The sequence below is a fragment of the Somniosus microcephalus genome, chromosome 2 (assembly GCF_052327205.1).
Source record: "Somniosus microcephalus isolate GS21.2 chromosome 2, FLI_Smic_1.0, whole genome shotgun sequence".
NCBI classification, from domain to species: Eukaryota; Metazoa; Chordata; class Chondrichthyes; order Squaliformes; family Somniosidae; genus Somniosus; species Somniosus microcephalus.
Genome location: NC_140988.1, coordinates 131185469 through 131203232, shown reverse-complemented (window position 1 = coordinate 131203232; position 17764 = coordinate 131185469). Strand labels below are relative to the sequence as shown.

At 39.9% G+C, this 17764-nt stretch overlaps 1 protein-coding gene across 5 annotated transcripts in view; it reads right to left on the bottom strand.

Annotated features, from left to right (window-relative positions):
• Positions 1 to 1614: 1614 nt before the first annotated feature.
• Positions 1615 to 17764, bottom strand: part of ugt8 (UDP glycosyltransferase 8) — a 221104-nt gene continuing 204954 nt past the window's right edge. For all 5 annotated transcript variants that reach the window (XM_085962656.1, XM_085962647.1, XM_085962639.1 and 2 more), the window contains 3 exons: positions 15631 to 15707; positions 10343 to 10562; positions 1615 to 4185 (listed from right to left, as the gene is read on the bottom strand). In XM_085962656.1, the coding sequence (XP_085818782.1) occupies positions 3831 to 4185; positions 10343 to 10562; positions 15631 to 15707 (652 nt within the window). In that variant the 3' untranslated portion in view covers positions 1615 to 3830. The remainder of the gene's footprint in view (positions 4186 to 10342; positions 10563 to 15630; positions 15708 to 17764) is intronic.

Below are 17764 nucleotides of genomic sequence, written 5' to 3'. Positions count from 1 at the left end.
TACTGCCATAAAAATGGCCTTGCACAGTAAGTTTAGCGTGGGGCTAAATGTTAATTAGCAACCAGCGCCAATATCAGGGTCCTGCAAATGTCATCAATTTCAGCTTCCGTTAACTCTGGCCTGTGGCGGCACCGGCAGGTTTTTAATCAATCTCCAATTTCTAGGCCTAGTTCATTTATTGGTAGATACCAATGTAGCAGATACCATATCCTCTTGTTCAACCAAGTGTCTTCAGTAATATTTGCTAAGCTGGTGGATCTTTACAAGAGTGCTTCCTACTAGTATGATAAACTTTCTGACAATATAGTTCACCATCCCAGAGATGGATATGTCTTTCTTTTGCCCTAGTTATTTCAAGTGAGTTCCATAGCTCTCATCTGGTGGGCATCTCTTCCTCCCAGGTACCATTGTCTTAACAGAAATAGCAGTAATTGGCTATTAGGAGAACAGGCCAGATTTCCTCAATGATTTTCATCTCTTCATGCAGGGAAGCCTCAGTTAAGACTAGGTATTTTTTTTATATTCCCATTCCGGTTTCTCCCCATCTCATCTGAATAGTGTATATTTGAAAGCAAATTAATCCACTTCAATCAAATCTTTCATAAAATAGTTGGGTAAATATCTCTGAGAACAGCATTAAAGGCTACAGTGGGAAATGTAAACTGGGTCAATCAAAAAAAAACTTGCATTTATATGGTGCTTTTCACTATCTCAGGACTTCCCAAAGTGCTTTACAGCCAATTAACTACTTTTTGAAGTGTAGTCACTATTTGTAATGTAGTAAACGTGGCAACCAATTTGCAAACAGCAAGGTTCTACAAACAGCAATGAGATATTGACCAGTGATCCCTCAGTACTGTGAAGTATCAGCCTAGATTATGTGCTCAAATCTCTGAGTGGGGCTTGAACCCACAACCTTCTGACTCGGAGGCAAGAATCCTACCACTGAGCCATGACTCCTATCTCTAAATCAAACACTGTACCGGACATGGAAGTAGTGTGCTGTTTGAGTTGAGGGAGGAACTATCATTAGTCAGAGAGCACCTGGGAAGGGGTTAATAGTGGAGGTATGGATGGTTAGCTATCTTGTAGTTTGCTTCATTACCTTTCGGGATCAGGAAGTAGGCAGAACCACCAGATGAAATAGGGTAGACTACAGATGGCCTGTGGAAGGAGTGGGTTTGAAAAGCTAAATGATCTTCATCAGTGCAAGTGTTTTCTTAAGAAGTATTCACTTCTGATCACAAATTCAGTGCGTCAGGAACTGTGGACATGAACCCATTACCAAATTGAGATTACATAGTGAAGACAGAAATATCACTGGCTGCAACTGTTGCCCAAAGTGTCCAAATTCTTCATTCATTACCTTCAATGGCAAGCTATGCAACTGGTGGCAACAGGTTTAAAAAAGGGGTCTTTGCCATTTTTTGTTTCATTTGAGTGAAAATGTAATTCTATTTAAATTAAAGACAAATCCCATTGCATTTTTAAAACAATCAAGTGAAATTGGAATATAATGGCTAAGTAAAAAATATTGCAAAAATATTATCTAATCATGTAATGCAATTAACTATAATAATTATTCATAGCAATTGTAAAGCATAAACACAACTATCAATGTTTTGCATTTATTTAACTTTGCTGCAATAACAGATGACAGTGTATATATATAGATATATATATATATTTAAAACTGTAGCTGGAATTACAGACATTTCCATTTTATATATACATATAAAAAAAGAGAAAAGTTCCAGGCCAGTATGTAATCAGTGCTTGTTGCTTGGCTTTTTCACAGCTTTAGCCCAACTATGCTACAGCCTGAAGACATTGCATCTGTTATTTTATTTTAAAACAAACATCTGCATATGGTACGTATGTTAAGGCCACCTAGTTACCACCCCACCACTCATAGCCTCCTGAAGCAGTTAATCTGCTTTCCCTAGGGCCACTTCATGGCAGTATTGCACAGGGCTTTGAACAGAAATGAAAGTAATGTAACCATATTTACATTAACTTTCATTTGTCCAGTCATTTAAAGCTATTAGCTGTTCATAACTCCTGCCTATTTTCCTACATTCAGTGGCCATCTGTGGCTCCAAGTGGGATAGAAATAAAATACAGTCCTTATTTGGGTCACAACTTAGTCAAAATCAAGGAGGCAATAGTAAGATGAGATGCTCTTAGTTCCTTTGTCAGACACGTGAACTCTAATTACAATAAATAAAATCTACACTCACAGCAGGGCTAGTACATATTGTAAGTAAACACATCACACTGTAGACAATCTATGACAAAGATACAGGAAAGCAGCACTGGGCTACAGTAAGTACAGTAGTTACAAAACAGTGAATTGTGTGCCCCAGAGATGTTCAATAGGACAGGAAACTGCCAAGATGAAACTGTTGAAAAGTAACAACCGCTGACAAACTATTCACCTATGGTTTAATGGGAAAATACAAGACCTTGTAAAAAATACTTTGGCAAGTGATGGGCAACAATATTATGGAGCAATTTTGTTTGTGCATGCAAATGTGAGCTGGCTTCACGTTTATAGGCTCTGTGCATCAGAGCAGGGCAAGAGTGGAACAAAAGGAGCTGGTTAAAATAAGAGAATATAAACCTTCAGCTTTGTTCACGGATTCAAAGTGTTCATTCATGATGGAATCCCTTCAACATTTTTTAGGATGGCAAATTAATTTTCAGACCACATTTATTCAATACATATTCTGAGATTAGTTTATGATGGATAATCATGTTACTGGTGTATTTCTCAATTTTAATCTGTCAATAAATTACTCTGGGGAAAAAAAAAGGTGATGCACCTAAAATTCAGTGAAGTGTGATGTGGGAAAAGGTCGCCACCCATCACGGACACTGCATTTTTAAATGGGATTTGCAGAGCACTTCCCAATCAAGTCAAAGTAAAAACATTGTGCACCTAAGTGTTGGTTCATTCATGTTGTAAATAACAGTGCTTCATTTCCCATATTTGCAAATTTTAACAAAAGAAAAACAATCTACATCTTGTAAGGTACACAATACATCAACTACACAATTAGTAATTTTAAGTTTGAAAAAACCTAAATGAAGTTGGAAATTAGGTCATCACTGAGCACTACTTGACAAGACAATTATTAAACTACATGCTGACTTTGATTTTGTGAAGGATTTGTGTATGTGAGGGATACCTGGATTTGTGCCCAATCCATTAAAAAAATTCATAGAAATGGTGTAAAAAGCAGATCCTTTAGCAATAAGGAGATCTGACCACAAGTTTTCCATCAGAAAGACGACATTTGCCATAGCAAGTAAAACCTCTTCATATGGGTCAAATAATTGACTATACCAACATCACAATTGAATTAGTGTACTATTCAATATAGTCCTAGCTAACATAATCGTCTGTCAACACTGAAAAACAAAAAAACCAAACTGAACTAATTTTACCCAAGTATCAAACCCTTCATCTTTTTATCTTTTTTTTTAAAAAAAAAGGTGGGGCACACAACACACTTTAATAAATCACAAAACAATTTATAAAAATTCATAATAAAATGTTCCAAGAATTAAGGCCCTTACAGTTTCAGTGCCAAAGTAATTTGTGCAGAAATGCCAAGAATCAGATATACAGTATTGCATTTTAAATTGTGCTCATTGGTCCTTTAGTCAGCACATGGAATTTTAGGCAAAATGAGGTTAAATGGTGGAGAACATTAACACAGTTATTTTCCTAAATGCTGTCAGTAGTGTGTTACACAGGTGGTATTATACCAACAGTATAGTTAACTGTTAAATCTTTCCCAATATTACAGGATAGATAAGATTATTCATTTCACTTTTTTTTCATGTTTGACGTGACCATTCTTCCGATGTTTACCATTTGCTATTCCATTGTAGCAGTGTCCATTAGCTTTACCGTGCAATAATTTAGATGAAAACCTCTTGGCAACCAGCTTCACTATCCACAATCCTAGCTTGAATGCAACAACAATACTCAATGAAACGAGCAGAAATGCATCCAACAAAAAGTATTGGTAGAATCGGATCTTATAAACAGCAGCACGAAGATGTTCTGCCCCACTGTAACGGAGGATGTAGTTAATCCAGTAAACTGTTCGGCTAACAGGATGTTCTGGCTGGTCTCTATGAATCTGAGATAACTGTTCAGCACGTTGCTTGTAGCTAAAAACAAGATAACAAACACTGAGTGCTGTATAGACAGGCAATGCCATTAAAATGGAGAATCATATCAATGAAAAAACTACAACAAAGAACCATTAGTTCCAATGCAAATAATTATTTTAAACCGCTTTTCTAGATTTAACAAAAATAATACATCACAATACTCACGGTCTTTATATTTAATCTTGACATAAAGCATTTTTAATCCATTTGTCCAGGCACAGAGACAATAAACTTTGAAGTTGGATGTGTAATTTTTATGGATACAAATATAATAAATAATCTCTTGTGCCTGATCACTTTTTCTTTTTGAATCCCCGAAAATAGCAGTGTTTGGTGGAAAACAGGCTGTGTTTGACAGAATACTGGAATCCAATGATTCTGGTCTTTTTTTGTGTCCGTGTTCTTTCCCCAGAGAAAAACCATGATAACAACTCTGGAACATATTGGGCCAGAAATTCGCGGCCAGAAGCGTGAGTACGATCGGGGTACTCACGCATTTGGCCGTTGGAAATGCCGGCGTTCAGCAGGAACAGCGCATGCGGGGGAACGCCGGCATTTCCAGACCCGAGGTCTATTCACAGCGCGTGCGACTGCACAGGCAGCGCTTGCGCAGTGAACTTTGTGGATTTCAATGATGATTCAGTGAGGGTAAGTCCTTAGAAGTTACACTTGAAAAAAGCTAGTGTAAAGTTGTTCATTGGCTGCGGAGGAAGATATATTTTATCGTGGAGCTTCTGAAATGCAATATTTTTGTTTGGGAAAGGGAGGGAAGTTATTTTAAGAAATTTTAAGTAAGTTTTAAAGTAATAATTTTTTTTTTTTTTTTTTTTAAAAAGGGTTTTCAGAACGGTAGGTAGAAGGAGCAAATTGTGGCTGTGTGAATGGAATGTGAGAATGAGTTATGTATGTATGTCCACATATATTCCTTTACGTATATGTATGTATGTTTTATATTCCTTTACTAATGTGTATGAATGTATGTTTTTAATTATGATTTTCCAATAAGTTACTTTCTCTGAAAGTCATAATTAAATAATACATTCATACACATAAGTAAAGGAATATATACATAACACGCAAAGGAATATATACAGACATACATACTTTCAGAAGCTCCACGATAAGAAATATCTTCCTCCGCAGCCTCTGGAGCAACTGTACCCATGCTTTTTTCATGTGTAAGTTGTAATGACTTGACCTCACTGAAAGCATTAATGAAAGCGACGAATTATACTGCGCACGCGCTGCCTGTGCAGCCGCACGCGTTCTGCCTCTGAACCCCTTCGTTCAGAGGACAGGAAATGCCGGTTTTCCCCACATGCACTGTGCATGCTGAAAACCGGCATTTCATCCGGCCAGACGCGTAAGTACCCCGACCGTACTCGCGCATTTGGAAGGGAATTACTGGGCCAACATTTTACATGTCAATAAAATGAAAAATTTAACAATTGCACGACTTGCCCCCTCGCATCTGCGACTGAGGGTCCAGGGAGGTGCATTGCGCAAGAGGTCATCATCGTACGTATCCTCACACTGTTCCCTTTGGGGAACTGTATGAAGTGGTGGAAGGATTTATGGCCGTGATTAACGCTCATTCCGTGACCGTAACCATCTTTGAACCAGCCATTAGGGTGGTTAGTCCTATGGCGGGAGGGTTTTACGGGCTCCCACAACCCATCTGAGGTGGGGGGGGGGGCCACGAACACCCACGGGCGCAAGTATCCCGCTGGCTGTCCACCCAGAATTTAAAGTTGGAGCTCCGACTCCACTTGCCGGGACTGTCTGGAGTGGGGTTCAAAACCCTACTCCTTCTGGCCCAGCGGCGGGGATGCTTACTGCTACGCAAAAGGCCCACTCCACACAAAAGGTGACACCCATACGTTTCCTGCGCCTTTTCCCTCCCCGTGACTGGAGCCCTATGCTGCCATTTCACGTTGCTAATCGGATTGGGCCTTTGTCATAGCGGTAGGATCCCCGCCGCTGGGCCAGATCAGGGTAGGGTTTCGAACCCCGCTCCAGACAGTCCCGGCAAGTGGAGTCGGAGCTCCGGCTCTAAATTCTGGGTTGACATCCAGTGGGATATTTGCGTCCGTGGGTGTGGGTGGCCCCCCTCCTTGTATAGCTTGTGGGAGCCCGTAAAACCCTCCCGCCATAGGACTAACCGCCCTAATGGCTGGTTCAAAGATGGTTACGGTCACGGAATGAGCGTTAATCATGGCCATAAATCCTTCCACCACTTCATACAGTTCCCCAAAGGGAACAGTGTGAAGACACGTATGACGACGACATTGCTAAATAAATAAATGGAATTAAAAAAATTCTTTTAGGGCTTTTAAAAGTCTTTAAATTGCTTTAATTCTCTTTAAAACTACTTCAGATTACTCAAAATAATGTAAACATTTTAAAAAGTTTATAAAAGTTCAAAATCTTCAAAAAACTTCCAAAAACCTATTTAAACTGCTGCTTTGCATGTAAAAATGCTTAGCAGCTTGACAGAAACATTGGGGGCGTGTCCAGTGAAACTGAGACCTCAAGGGGCGTGTCTCACTTGCACTGCACGCTCCTGGCTTCGCGCTGGCTGCACTCCTGGGCGGCGTGACGTCATACGCTGCCCGGGATTCTTCTTTTTCAAACACCAAGTCCATGCGTCCCTGGAGCTGATCGGCAGTAGCGCGGGGTAAGTGCATATACGGGGCTTGCACGCGCGGCAAGCCCCGTTCACCAATTTCTGGCCCAATAGTTTCCAGTTTTGAGCCAATTTCTTACATTATAGCACAAGTTTACATTATTAATAAAATTAAAGTGTTACTGTTCTTAGTGTTATTATTACCTTCCAAAACCATATTAACCTCTTATGAACTTTGTACGTTTTCAGAAAATTTGATTTGTGACAAATGGGGTATAGTAGCAAGGATAAAGGCTCTGGAAAGCAAACTATCTTGTATGTCTCAAGATTTTCATTTACAGTTGCAGAACTGAAGATATACATTGAAATGCGCATGTCACAAAAGATGATTTTGGTCTATCTGGCCAGTCTCCGAGTTTAAAAATCAAAATACGCTGTTTACTACCTATATCCCTCAATTGATTTTCTAAAAAAATGTCTGTCCAGCTTCTTAAAACTATTGATCTCGTCAGCCTTAATCATCTCCCCGGGTAATCCACTCCAAACGTTAATCACCCTCTGAATGAAAGTTATATCTGGTTTGAGCTTCATCCCCTGTCCCTTTGCTGTTCTCAGAATCATGGTAAACAGTTTCTCAGCGTTCAACTTGTTGATATCCTTAAAAGAGCTTGAATACCTCCATAACATCCCCTTTTACTCTTCTCTTCAGTGTAAAACAAACTAGCTTCTGTAGTCTATCCTCATACCTCAGCTGTCTAATAGGATGGGTAGTCCTTAACTGCACATTTTTCCAAGTGTCATGATGTTCTTTCTGTACTATAGTGACCAAAAATGCACACTGTACTCCAGATATGGATGAACCAATGTCATGTCCTGTGATGTGTTCTAGTCCATGCACTATATATTTATTTACTGCTACTTCATATTGTGCAGATGGTTTCAATGATCTGTCCACCCATATCTCCAACATCTTATCCCATAGACCAACACAGTTTGATTTATGGTTTCAATGTTTATTTTCCTTCCAGAGTCGCAATTTTGCATTTGCCCAACTTTCCAATCCACCTAGATCCCTAAGGATCTGATTAGCCTGGTCTGAATTGTTTGCAATCTTCCTCCTTTGTGTCATCAGTAAATTTTGAACTGTTTTGTCCCTATTTGCACTTCTAAATCATTGACATACAATGTGAATAGCAAAGGACCCAAAACTGATCCTGAGGGTATCCCATGAATCACTTCCCATCACTCTGACACAATTCCATGCACAACGCTAATGCGCCTCAATAACTGCCCACTGATTCTGTGATTTCTACCTTACGGACCAACCACTGCATCAAAAGCCTTGCAGAAAACTGGATAAACAATGCCCATGGAGTTGCTTTTATACAAAAGCTCATATCTCTTCAAATAATTCAAACAAGGTTGTTCAGCAAGAATCCCCACCACCCCCCCCAAGCTCCAGCACAAAGCCATGCTGACTTGCCCTGATTACTTCATATTTTTAAGTGTTTCACAATAGCCTTTTTAAGGATAGTTTCGAATATCTTATTGATGACAGATATCAGTAGCCTGTAATTTTCAAGACAGTTCTACCTCAAAGTAGGTGTGTTTGTTCCCTTTTCTCCAATCTTTTGGTTCAATTTTCAATTCTAATCTGTAAAGATCTGACCAATTTCATCTTCCATTTCTTTAAGTACCATTGCACACATGCCATCTGACTTTGGGGCCCTATCCTCTTTCGATCTCCAACATTTCCTTCTCTTTATCAGTAATTACTATTATCCTTGATACAAAATATTGTTCTGAAAATTAGCTATTTTCCAGTTGCTTGATACTATATTCCTGACAGTGCTTTCAAAAGACCCTACTACTTTCTTGATGCTATTTGCCATCAAACATTTTTCTCTGTAAATACATGTGGAACGTTCTATTGGATGCTATAAAGCAATATCTTAAAGAGTACAGTTATCACAAAGAAGTCAGGATGGTTTTGGAAGTAATATAACTGGGTTAGCCATACAAATCTACTGGACCTCTTGTGGATGAGGATGATCCAGTTGAAGCAGTTTACTTAGACTTTCAAATGGAGTTTAACAAAATTTTTCACATGAAGCTAGTCAGAAAGGTGAAATTCACAAGCAGACGACAAACTGTCGAGGTGTATTGGGGGTAGGGCCAATGATGCTTGGTGGTTCCTTTGAAGGACAGGTGCATAGTTAGGAACTTCCAATTGTGAGCTTATATTTGAAATGCTTCACTCAGCCCACCAATCAGTTCAAGAACATCAGGGTTATCGAGCTATTCAAAGCCTTCATGATAGCATCATTAAGTGACTGGCCAGGTTTCATAGTTCAATCTTATGTTGAAGATTAGTGGTGTACAAGTGTCTTGTTTTGACTTTGAGAATAGTATACCTTATAATTACTGTTAGTACTGAATACCTGTTTCATATTAAGCAATTTTGCTGTTTGTTTATAGCCTGAGCCATGGTCTCAGTGCATGTTCTTATCGTTTTAATGAATATGAAAGGTTCCTATTTTGCAAAACAATTGTACAGACAGCTAAAATCAAACTGCCAAGTTAAAAAATTCACAAACTCAATCACCTATCCAGGGATCACATCCATCAACAAATGGCTGAAAAAAGAAAGGACTTGCATGTTATTAATTAAAGCATCTGGTCATTGTGAAGCAATTATCAATAAGGCAAATCTGGGATTAAATATCTGAAGTCTGAATGGAGCAGGCTCGTTGGCCCAAATGGCCTTTTATCACTCTGGACTTCATGTTTGGGTTCTACACTTGAATTCATAGGAATAGGAGTAGGCCAGCCAGCCCCTCAAGCCTTTTTTGCCATTCAGTTAAATCATGGCTTACTATCTTGAAAATGTTAATTGTCTCAGTATCTATAGCCTTTTGGGGAAGAGAGTTCCCAATATCCATTACCCTTTGCGTTAAAATGTGCTTCCCGATTTCACTACTAAAAGGCCTAGCTCGAATATTATTATGCCCCCTTGTTCTGGATTCCTCCACCAGAGGAAATAGTTTCTTTTATCTGTTCTACCAAATCCCTTTATCATTTTAAACACAGTGATTAGATCACCCTCAGTCTTCTAAACTTACGGTAATACACAGCAACTTTATGCAACCGGTCCTCATAATTTAACCCTTTAATGCCCCGTATCATTCTGGTGAATCTGTACTGTACCCCCTCCAAGGCTAATTCCTGCTCTAAATCTCTCCCTTTCTCTTTACAAACCTCCTCAAAACCCATCTCTTTAACCAAGTTTTTGGCCAAGCCGCCTAATCGCTCATTCTTAATTGGCATCCTTTTTCCATTCGTATGCTTTTATTTTACGCTCATCTGTGAAGCTCCTTGTGCCTTTTTAACTTTAAAGGCTCTATATAAACAGAAGTTTTTGTTTGTTCATGTTTTACAGCAGCAATAATGAACAAAACAAAGTCAACCGCAACAATTTACCTCTTTATTCTCTTGCAAGATATTGGAAAAAAAAAGTTTTTTTCTTACCGTGGATCAGCAATTACTGTCACCATTGCATTGTACAGATCATCTTCTGTCATTGTTTTCCAGTTTAATGATATTCCCATGCCTTTGGCATGCACACGGGTCATTGTATCATAGTGATCACCAAAAAGGGGAATCCCAACTACAGGTACACCATGGTACATCGCTTCAAATATACCATTCAGACCACCATGGCTTAGAAACCCTCTGATGTTTGGGTGACCTATAGTTGTGCAAATAAAACTATTTAGTTCACAGTGCAGAGAATGTCAAAAATAAATATCTTCAAATCCAACAAAGTAGTACATACAATGCAATATATATTACAGCTAGTGCAATAGTTTAACACTATTCAACATAAAGCATATTTTCTCTGCACGCTTCTACAAAAATTAATTCAAAACAAAATATAGCCTGATCCAAGGTCTGCATAAGCTATTAGTAATGGAAAATGTACTAATAGACCAGATTTTTCTGCACTCAAAGGATTTTTTTTCAAAAAGCAAACAGCAAGAGTTTTAAAGCTGTAACAACTATTTTTTCCAAATGAAAAAGTACAAAATTAAACGAAAAATAGTTTAAGTATCGCACACTACCTTGAATGTTATTGCTTATCCTAACATGGCACCGTTTAATATAGCAGTTCAATGCAATTTTAAAAGTCTATCATATATAGTACATATAAAAATACAAAATAGATTTCAACACTGCCACACCGAATGTGCAGGATACAACACGGTCAGCTATACGCATAAAATTAAGTCTAGTACCTTGTTTTGGTATGGTTATTTAAATCATTAGTTTTAAATCACCCGACTCTGTCCTGCTTCAGCTCATTGTTGTCCTTCATCGTCACTAGGTTAAAATCCTGGAACTCCCTCCCTAACAGTACCGTGGGAGTACCTTCACCACACAGACTGCAGCGATTCAAGGCGGCGGCTCACCACCACCTTCTCAAAGGCAACTAGGGATAGGCAATAAATGCTGGCCTTGCCAGTGGTGCCCACATCCCAAGAACGAATAAAACATTAAAAAAAAATTTTTTTTAATCTGCTGCTGAAACCCTCATCCATGCCTTTGGTACATCTAGACTTGACTATTCCAACGCTCTCCTGGCCAGCCTCCCATCTTCCACCCTCCATAAACTTGAGGTCATCCAAAACTCTGCTGCCATATCCTAACTCACACCAAGTCCTGCTCACCCATCAATCACCCCTGTGCTTGCTGATTCTGGGCTAGTTAGTGGCTCCCAGTCCGGCAATGCCTCAATTTTAAAATTGTCATCCTTGTTTTCAAATGCCTCCATGGCCTTGCCCCTCCCTAACTCTAACTTCGTCCAGCCTTACAATCCTCAGAGATGTCTGCGCTCTTCCAATTCTAGACTCTTGCGTATACCCTATTTTCATTGCTCCACCATTAGCAACCGTACTTTCAGCTGTCTAGGCCCCAAGCTCTGAAATTTCCTCCCTAAAACTCTCTGCCTCGCTGTTCTTTTAAGACATTCCTTTAAACTTACCTCTTTGACCAAGCTTTTGGTCAACTGTCCTAATATCTCATGTGGCTCGGTGTCAAATTTTGTTTGATAACACTCCTGTGAAGCGCCATGGGACGTTTTACTTATGTTAAAGGCGCTATATAAATGCAACTTGGTGTAGTGGGGGGTGGGAGGGGTTTTGAGATAACGTCATACTTAATGTACAGTGTATCATTTATTTCTAATAGTGGAAGGAAAAAAATTATTTGAGGCTGCTTCGGTACTGGTTCTTCGGCATACATGAAGACTGTGCCAACCGCAATTCTTGGTTTGGCTTTTAAAGAATTTCTACAAGAATCATTGCATATTTATTGCATCAAATAAATTATATTCTTGGTCATGTCAGATGAACTGTGTGTTTGGGCAGAATTTATAGCCCAAAATTTGTGATCGGATGCCTCCTGCGGGCAGATGCCTCAAACCTGTAAAAAATCTACGCATTTACCTGGTGGCCCGCGAAATATGGAGATTCGCAATCCTGGGCCTCTCCGGGTCCACGCGCGCAGAGGCCCACGTATTCCAGGGGTGCAGGCGGTTCGCAAGCACCCCTGGGATCACGTGGGCCGGCCCAAACAATAAGGAAATCCCATAAGTATGAATGGGGATCACTTAAAGTACACAAACACATGAAATAAAAAAAATTACTTATTTAAATTAATTAAAATGCCATTTAAAATCTAACAAATTTGTACGTCCTAAATAATGGTTTAAAGAAAAACATATTGCACAAGAACATTATTAAATTTATTCACTGTGTTGGCCTGGAAATTGCGATGAGAATAACGGTGAGACTATCAACGGTCAGCGTTATAAATGGAAGAAATCTGACAGCAACTTCTAGAGTACACACATCCACATTTAAACGTGGCAATCCAGAAGTTGCCGTCAGAGGTACCCTGCTCCTCCAGGGTGTGCTGTTGCAGTCCTCGCCTATAGACTCGGAACTAAAATGACTGCAACGGCATGAACTTGCTGTACCTGCCCATTATTTCCGCACTAAAAACGGCTGAAAAAGTTAGGCTGGTGCATTCAGGAGTAAGTTTTTAATGGTGTGATAATTACTGAACAAACTCTCTGGCCCTGAAAAAATAATTTTACAAGTGTGGAATCTCATTCCCTCAGTGGAAAATTAATGTTGAGATTTAACAAAATTAATTTTTTTTAAACTTTTTCTGTCTATCTCTTATCTCTCTCCCTTAATCCCATCTGTATTTACGAATCTTTATTTCGCTTTCAGTACATCATTTAAATCTACTTTATATTTCCTGCTTTATACTTCTTGGTTTGGACTATGTCTCAGTGAGGATTTTTCAATCTGATTGGTTGAAGACCCTCACTGTTGCTTGACCTGCTCACACAAACCACAGATCCCTGTAGAGAGCACCATGCTGGAAAAGACACCAGATTAGAGAAAATCTCCACTGACCAACCCATGCAAAGTCTGTAGGAAGCTGTCAGTGAGGTGAATGCCACTGTCTTTTGTCTTTTAATGCCTTTTTTTTTTATAAATAGTTTTCCCAAAAGCCTAGGCTTGGACTTGATATTTTTGGCCAGAGCGGTGACATTAGCCCTTGAGATGGTGGTGGTGGGACTTCTTGAATCACTGCAGTCTGTGTGGTGAAGATGCTCCTAAAATGCCGTTAGCGAAGGAGTTCCAGGATTTTGACTCAATGACAGAAGCAACGGTGATACATGTCAGGATGGTGTGTGATTTGGAGGGGATCTTGGAGGTGATGGTGTTCCCATTCACTTGCTGCCCTCATCATTCTGGATGGTGGAGGTTGCCAATTTGGGAGGTGCTGCTGAAGAAGCCTTGATGAGTTGCTGCAATGCATCCTGTATATAGTACATACTGTAGCCACTGTATGCTGGTGGTGGAGGGGGTGGATGTTTAGGTTAGTGGGTGAAGTGCCGATCAAGCGGACCCCTTTGTCCTGAATTGTATCAAGCTTTGTGTGTTGTTGCAGCTGTACCCACCCAGCAAATGGAGAGTATTCCACTCCACTCCCAATTTGTGACATGTACATGGTGGAAAAGCTTTAGGGAGTCAGGAGGTGAGCCACTTGCTCCAGAATACCCAACCTATGACCTATTGTAGTAGTCATGGCATGTATGTGGCTGTTCCAGTTGATTTTTCAGTCAATGGCAACCGTCAAGATGTTGATGGTGGGGGACTCGGTGATGGTATTGCCATTATCTGAGGAATTGCAAATGGAACTGAATTGACATGCAATCATCAGCAAACAGCCCCACTTCTGACCTTGTGATGGAGGAACGGTCATTGATAAATCAGTTAAAGATAGTTGGGCCAGGCCTAGTGCTGCTAGACATGGGATCCAATCCCAATCTATGCTGTCTGGCCCATGGCCTGTCCCTTCTTTACAGACATCAGGAATCCACCAACAAGCCAAACCCCAGCCAGATCCATCACTGAGGACAGGGAGCCTGGGATCTCCCTTATACTTGGTGCATAGCAATATAACTTGTAAAAGATGTGCAGTTTAGGAAGACGGGGGGGGGGTGGGGCGGGGGGAGGGAGGGGGGCAGAAGAATGCATATAGCATTTCATGGGATCAACAATGCATCCAGAACCACTGTGTATAGGGACTTTCAAAAGGTGTTTGATAAAATACCAAATATACTTGTTGGCAAAATTGAAGCTCATGGGATTAAAGGGACAGTTGCATCGTGGACACAAAATTGGCTAACAAACAGAAAGCAGAGAGTAGTGGTCGACAGTTGTTTTTCAGACTGGAGGGAAATATACTGTGGTTTCCCTCAGGGGTCAGTATTAGGACCACTGCTCTGTTTGATATATATTAATTAATGACCTGGGTTTGGGTATATGGGGCATAATTCCAAAGTTTGCAGAAGACTCGAAACTCAGAAATGTAGTAAAGAGGAGGATAGTAACAGACTTCAGGAGGACAGAGAGACTGGTGAAATGGACAGACACATGGCAGATCCAATTTAACGCAGAGAAGAGTGAAGTGATGCATTTTGGTATGGAGAATGAGGAGGTGCCATATAAACTAAATGGTACAATTTTAAAGGGGGTGCTGGAACAGTGAGACCTGGAGTGTACATACACAAATCTTTGAAGGTGGAAGGACAAGTTGAGAAGGCTGTTAAAAAAGCATATGGGACCCTTGGCTTTATAAATGGAGGATTAGAGTACAAAAGCAAGGAAGTTATGCTAAACCTTTATAAACCACTGGTTCGGTCCCAGCTGGAGTAGTGTCCCCAATTCTGGGCAGAGCACTTTAGGAAGGATGACAAGACCTTGGAGAGAGTGCAGAGGAGATTTACTAGAATGGTACCGGGGATGCAGGACTTCAGTTATGTGCAGAGACTAGAAAAACTGGGGTTCTTCGCCGAGTGGAGAATGTTAAGGGGAGATTTAAATAGAGCTGTTCAAAATCATGAAGGTTGTTGATAGTCAATAAGGAGAAACTGTTTCCAGTGGCAGGTGGTTTGGTAACCAGAGGACACAGATTTAAGGTAAATGGCAAAAGAACCAGACGTGACATGAGGAAAGAAATTTTTACATAGCGAGTTATGATGATCTGAAATGCACTACCTGAAAGGGTGGTGGGAAACAGATTCAATAATAACTTTCAAAAGGGAAATGGATACATAATACAATATTTACAGCACAGAAACAGGCCATTCAGTCCAACAGGTCCATGCTGGTGTTTATGCTCCACACAAGCCTTCCTCCCCCATATCCCCCTACTTCCCATGGTGGCTTACTCACCAAGTAAATCATTCTGGGGCATCCATTCCACAAGCCTTGTATTATTGTTCAAATTGGTGGGTTTCTTTCCAGAATACCTAGGGAACACAAATAAAAATATGTAACCATCTTACTGTATACATTCATTGAAAATGCTTGTACTTAAACCTGAAAAAGCTGCAATAAGGGAATGTAAAATTTAATCCCATCTCTACAGACTTAGCTTATTATTTTACCCATTAGGAAATAAAACATTTTTCATTTCAATTCCTTTAATATAGGGATGAGCGTCACAAAGTGCCTCTTGGGAATGGTTGCTCGTGCTTGCTTTGAAAGCACATTACTAAAATTAGGATAGTTACGAAAATGTTCTCCAGTCATTCTGAAATTTTGTGTGCCCAATACTAAAAGTGTCATTTTTTCTAAAAATGTGAACGTAAGAACATATGCATATGCAATCTACTGTGTGGTACCAGCTTGGTTCCAATCAATAAAATATTATTTTTCTGCCAAAGATTCCATTTCTCCACATATTACCTAGAAAAAACACAAGTTGATTAAGGAAATCAACGTGGATTATATAAAGCCGATTATGTTATCAAAATCTGCAGGCAACACAGAGAAAGCTTGGTCAAATGCAAGCGACTTCAGGAGCACAGACAGTGTGGTAGATTTGGACTGACAGAAATTTAATGCAGAGAAATGTGAAGCAGTGCAAATGAATAAAGAGATGGCATATATATTAAATGATAAGAGGTGTTAAAAATTATGACAAGTTTTGAAGAGGTAAATTGGGAAAAAATATTTTCACTGGTGACAGTAAAGTTGAGATCACCACCTAAGGAACAAAAGGGGCAGGTCAATTTATTTATTTATTTATTTAAACACAACGTTAGGATATGGAATGTTCAACAAAATAAAGTGGTGGAAGCAGAATCCATTACAGGTTTTATAAGGGAAGTGATTACATATTTGATAAAAAAAAGATTTGCAGAAAAGGCAGGAATGGACTGCCACAATGGACCAAATGGCCTCCTCCTGTGTTGTAGAACGCTATGATTCTATGGTTACCTGTATAAAAACAACTAACAAATCTATGTTACTGCTCATGCATAATTTCTTTTAAAATGGCATACTCGTGTTTGAATATTTTTTGCCCTTCATGCTCTGACTTTTGTATTTTAGATTACTCCCAGTGAATCGAAGCTCCTTACGATCTCAAAAGCACCTTCAATTACCCTGGCTTTCTAAGTAAGTTTTTGAAAGCGAGTCCCGGATAATAAATAGAAAACCTTTAGGTAAAATCTATTTAGTTACAGAATTTATACTGTGCTCCCACAGGACCCCTCAGGTCTTAAGAAAAAAAACCAAATATTACATACTCATTTGAGCCTTGATTTAAAACAAATTTACTGACTAGACAAACAATATATCTACATACATATATTAAAAATCTTACATCTGTGAACTTCCCATCAACTTTTCCCATTATTAATTTTGATGTCCACATTTATAATGTTAATTGCTATGACAGTAATTGGAATGCTCTCTACTTGCCTGGATGAGTATAGCTGCAAACACACTCGAAGCTCAACACCATCCAGAACAAAGCAGTCCGTTTAAATCAGCAGCCTATCCACCACCTTAAACATCCACCTCTTCCACCATTAGTGCACCGTGACTGCAGTATGTACCATCTACAGGATGGACTGCAGCCACGTGCCAAGGCTTCATTGACAGAACCGCCTAAACTAGTGACCTCTACCACCTAGGGCAAAGGCAGCAGGTGCATTGGAACACCATCACCTCCAAGTTCCCCTCCAAGTCAAACACTATCCTGACTTAACAAAAATCATTCACGGGATGTGGGCATCGCTGGCAAGGACAGCATTTATTGCCCATGCCTAATTGCCCTCGAGAAGGTGGTGGTGAGCTGCCTTCTTGAACAACTGCAGTCCGTGTGGTGAAGGTACTGCCAGTAATGTTAGGTAGTGTTCCAGGATTTTAACCCAGCGACGATGAAGGATTGGCAGTTTTTGACCAAGTAGGATGGTGTGAGACTTGGAGGTGGTGATATTCCCATGCGCTTCCTGCCCTTGTAGAGGTCTTGGGTTTGGAAGGTGCTGTAGTGCATCTTGTAGATGGACCCCTATGT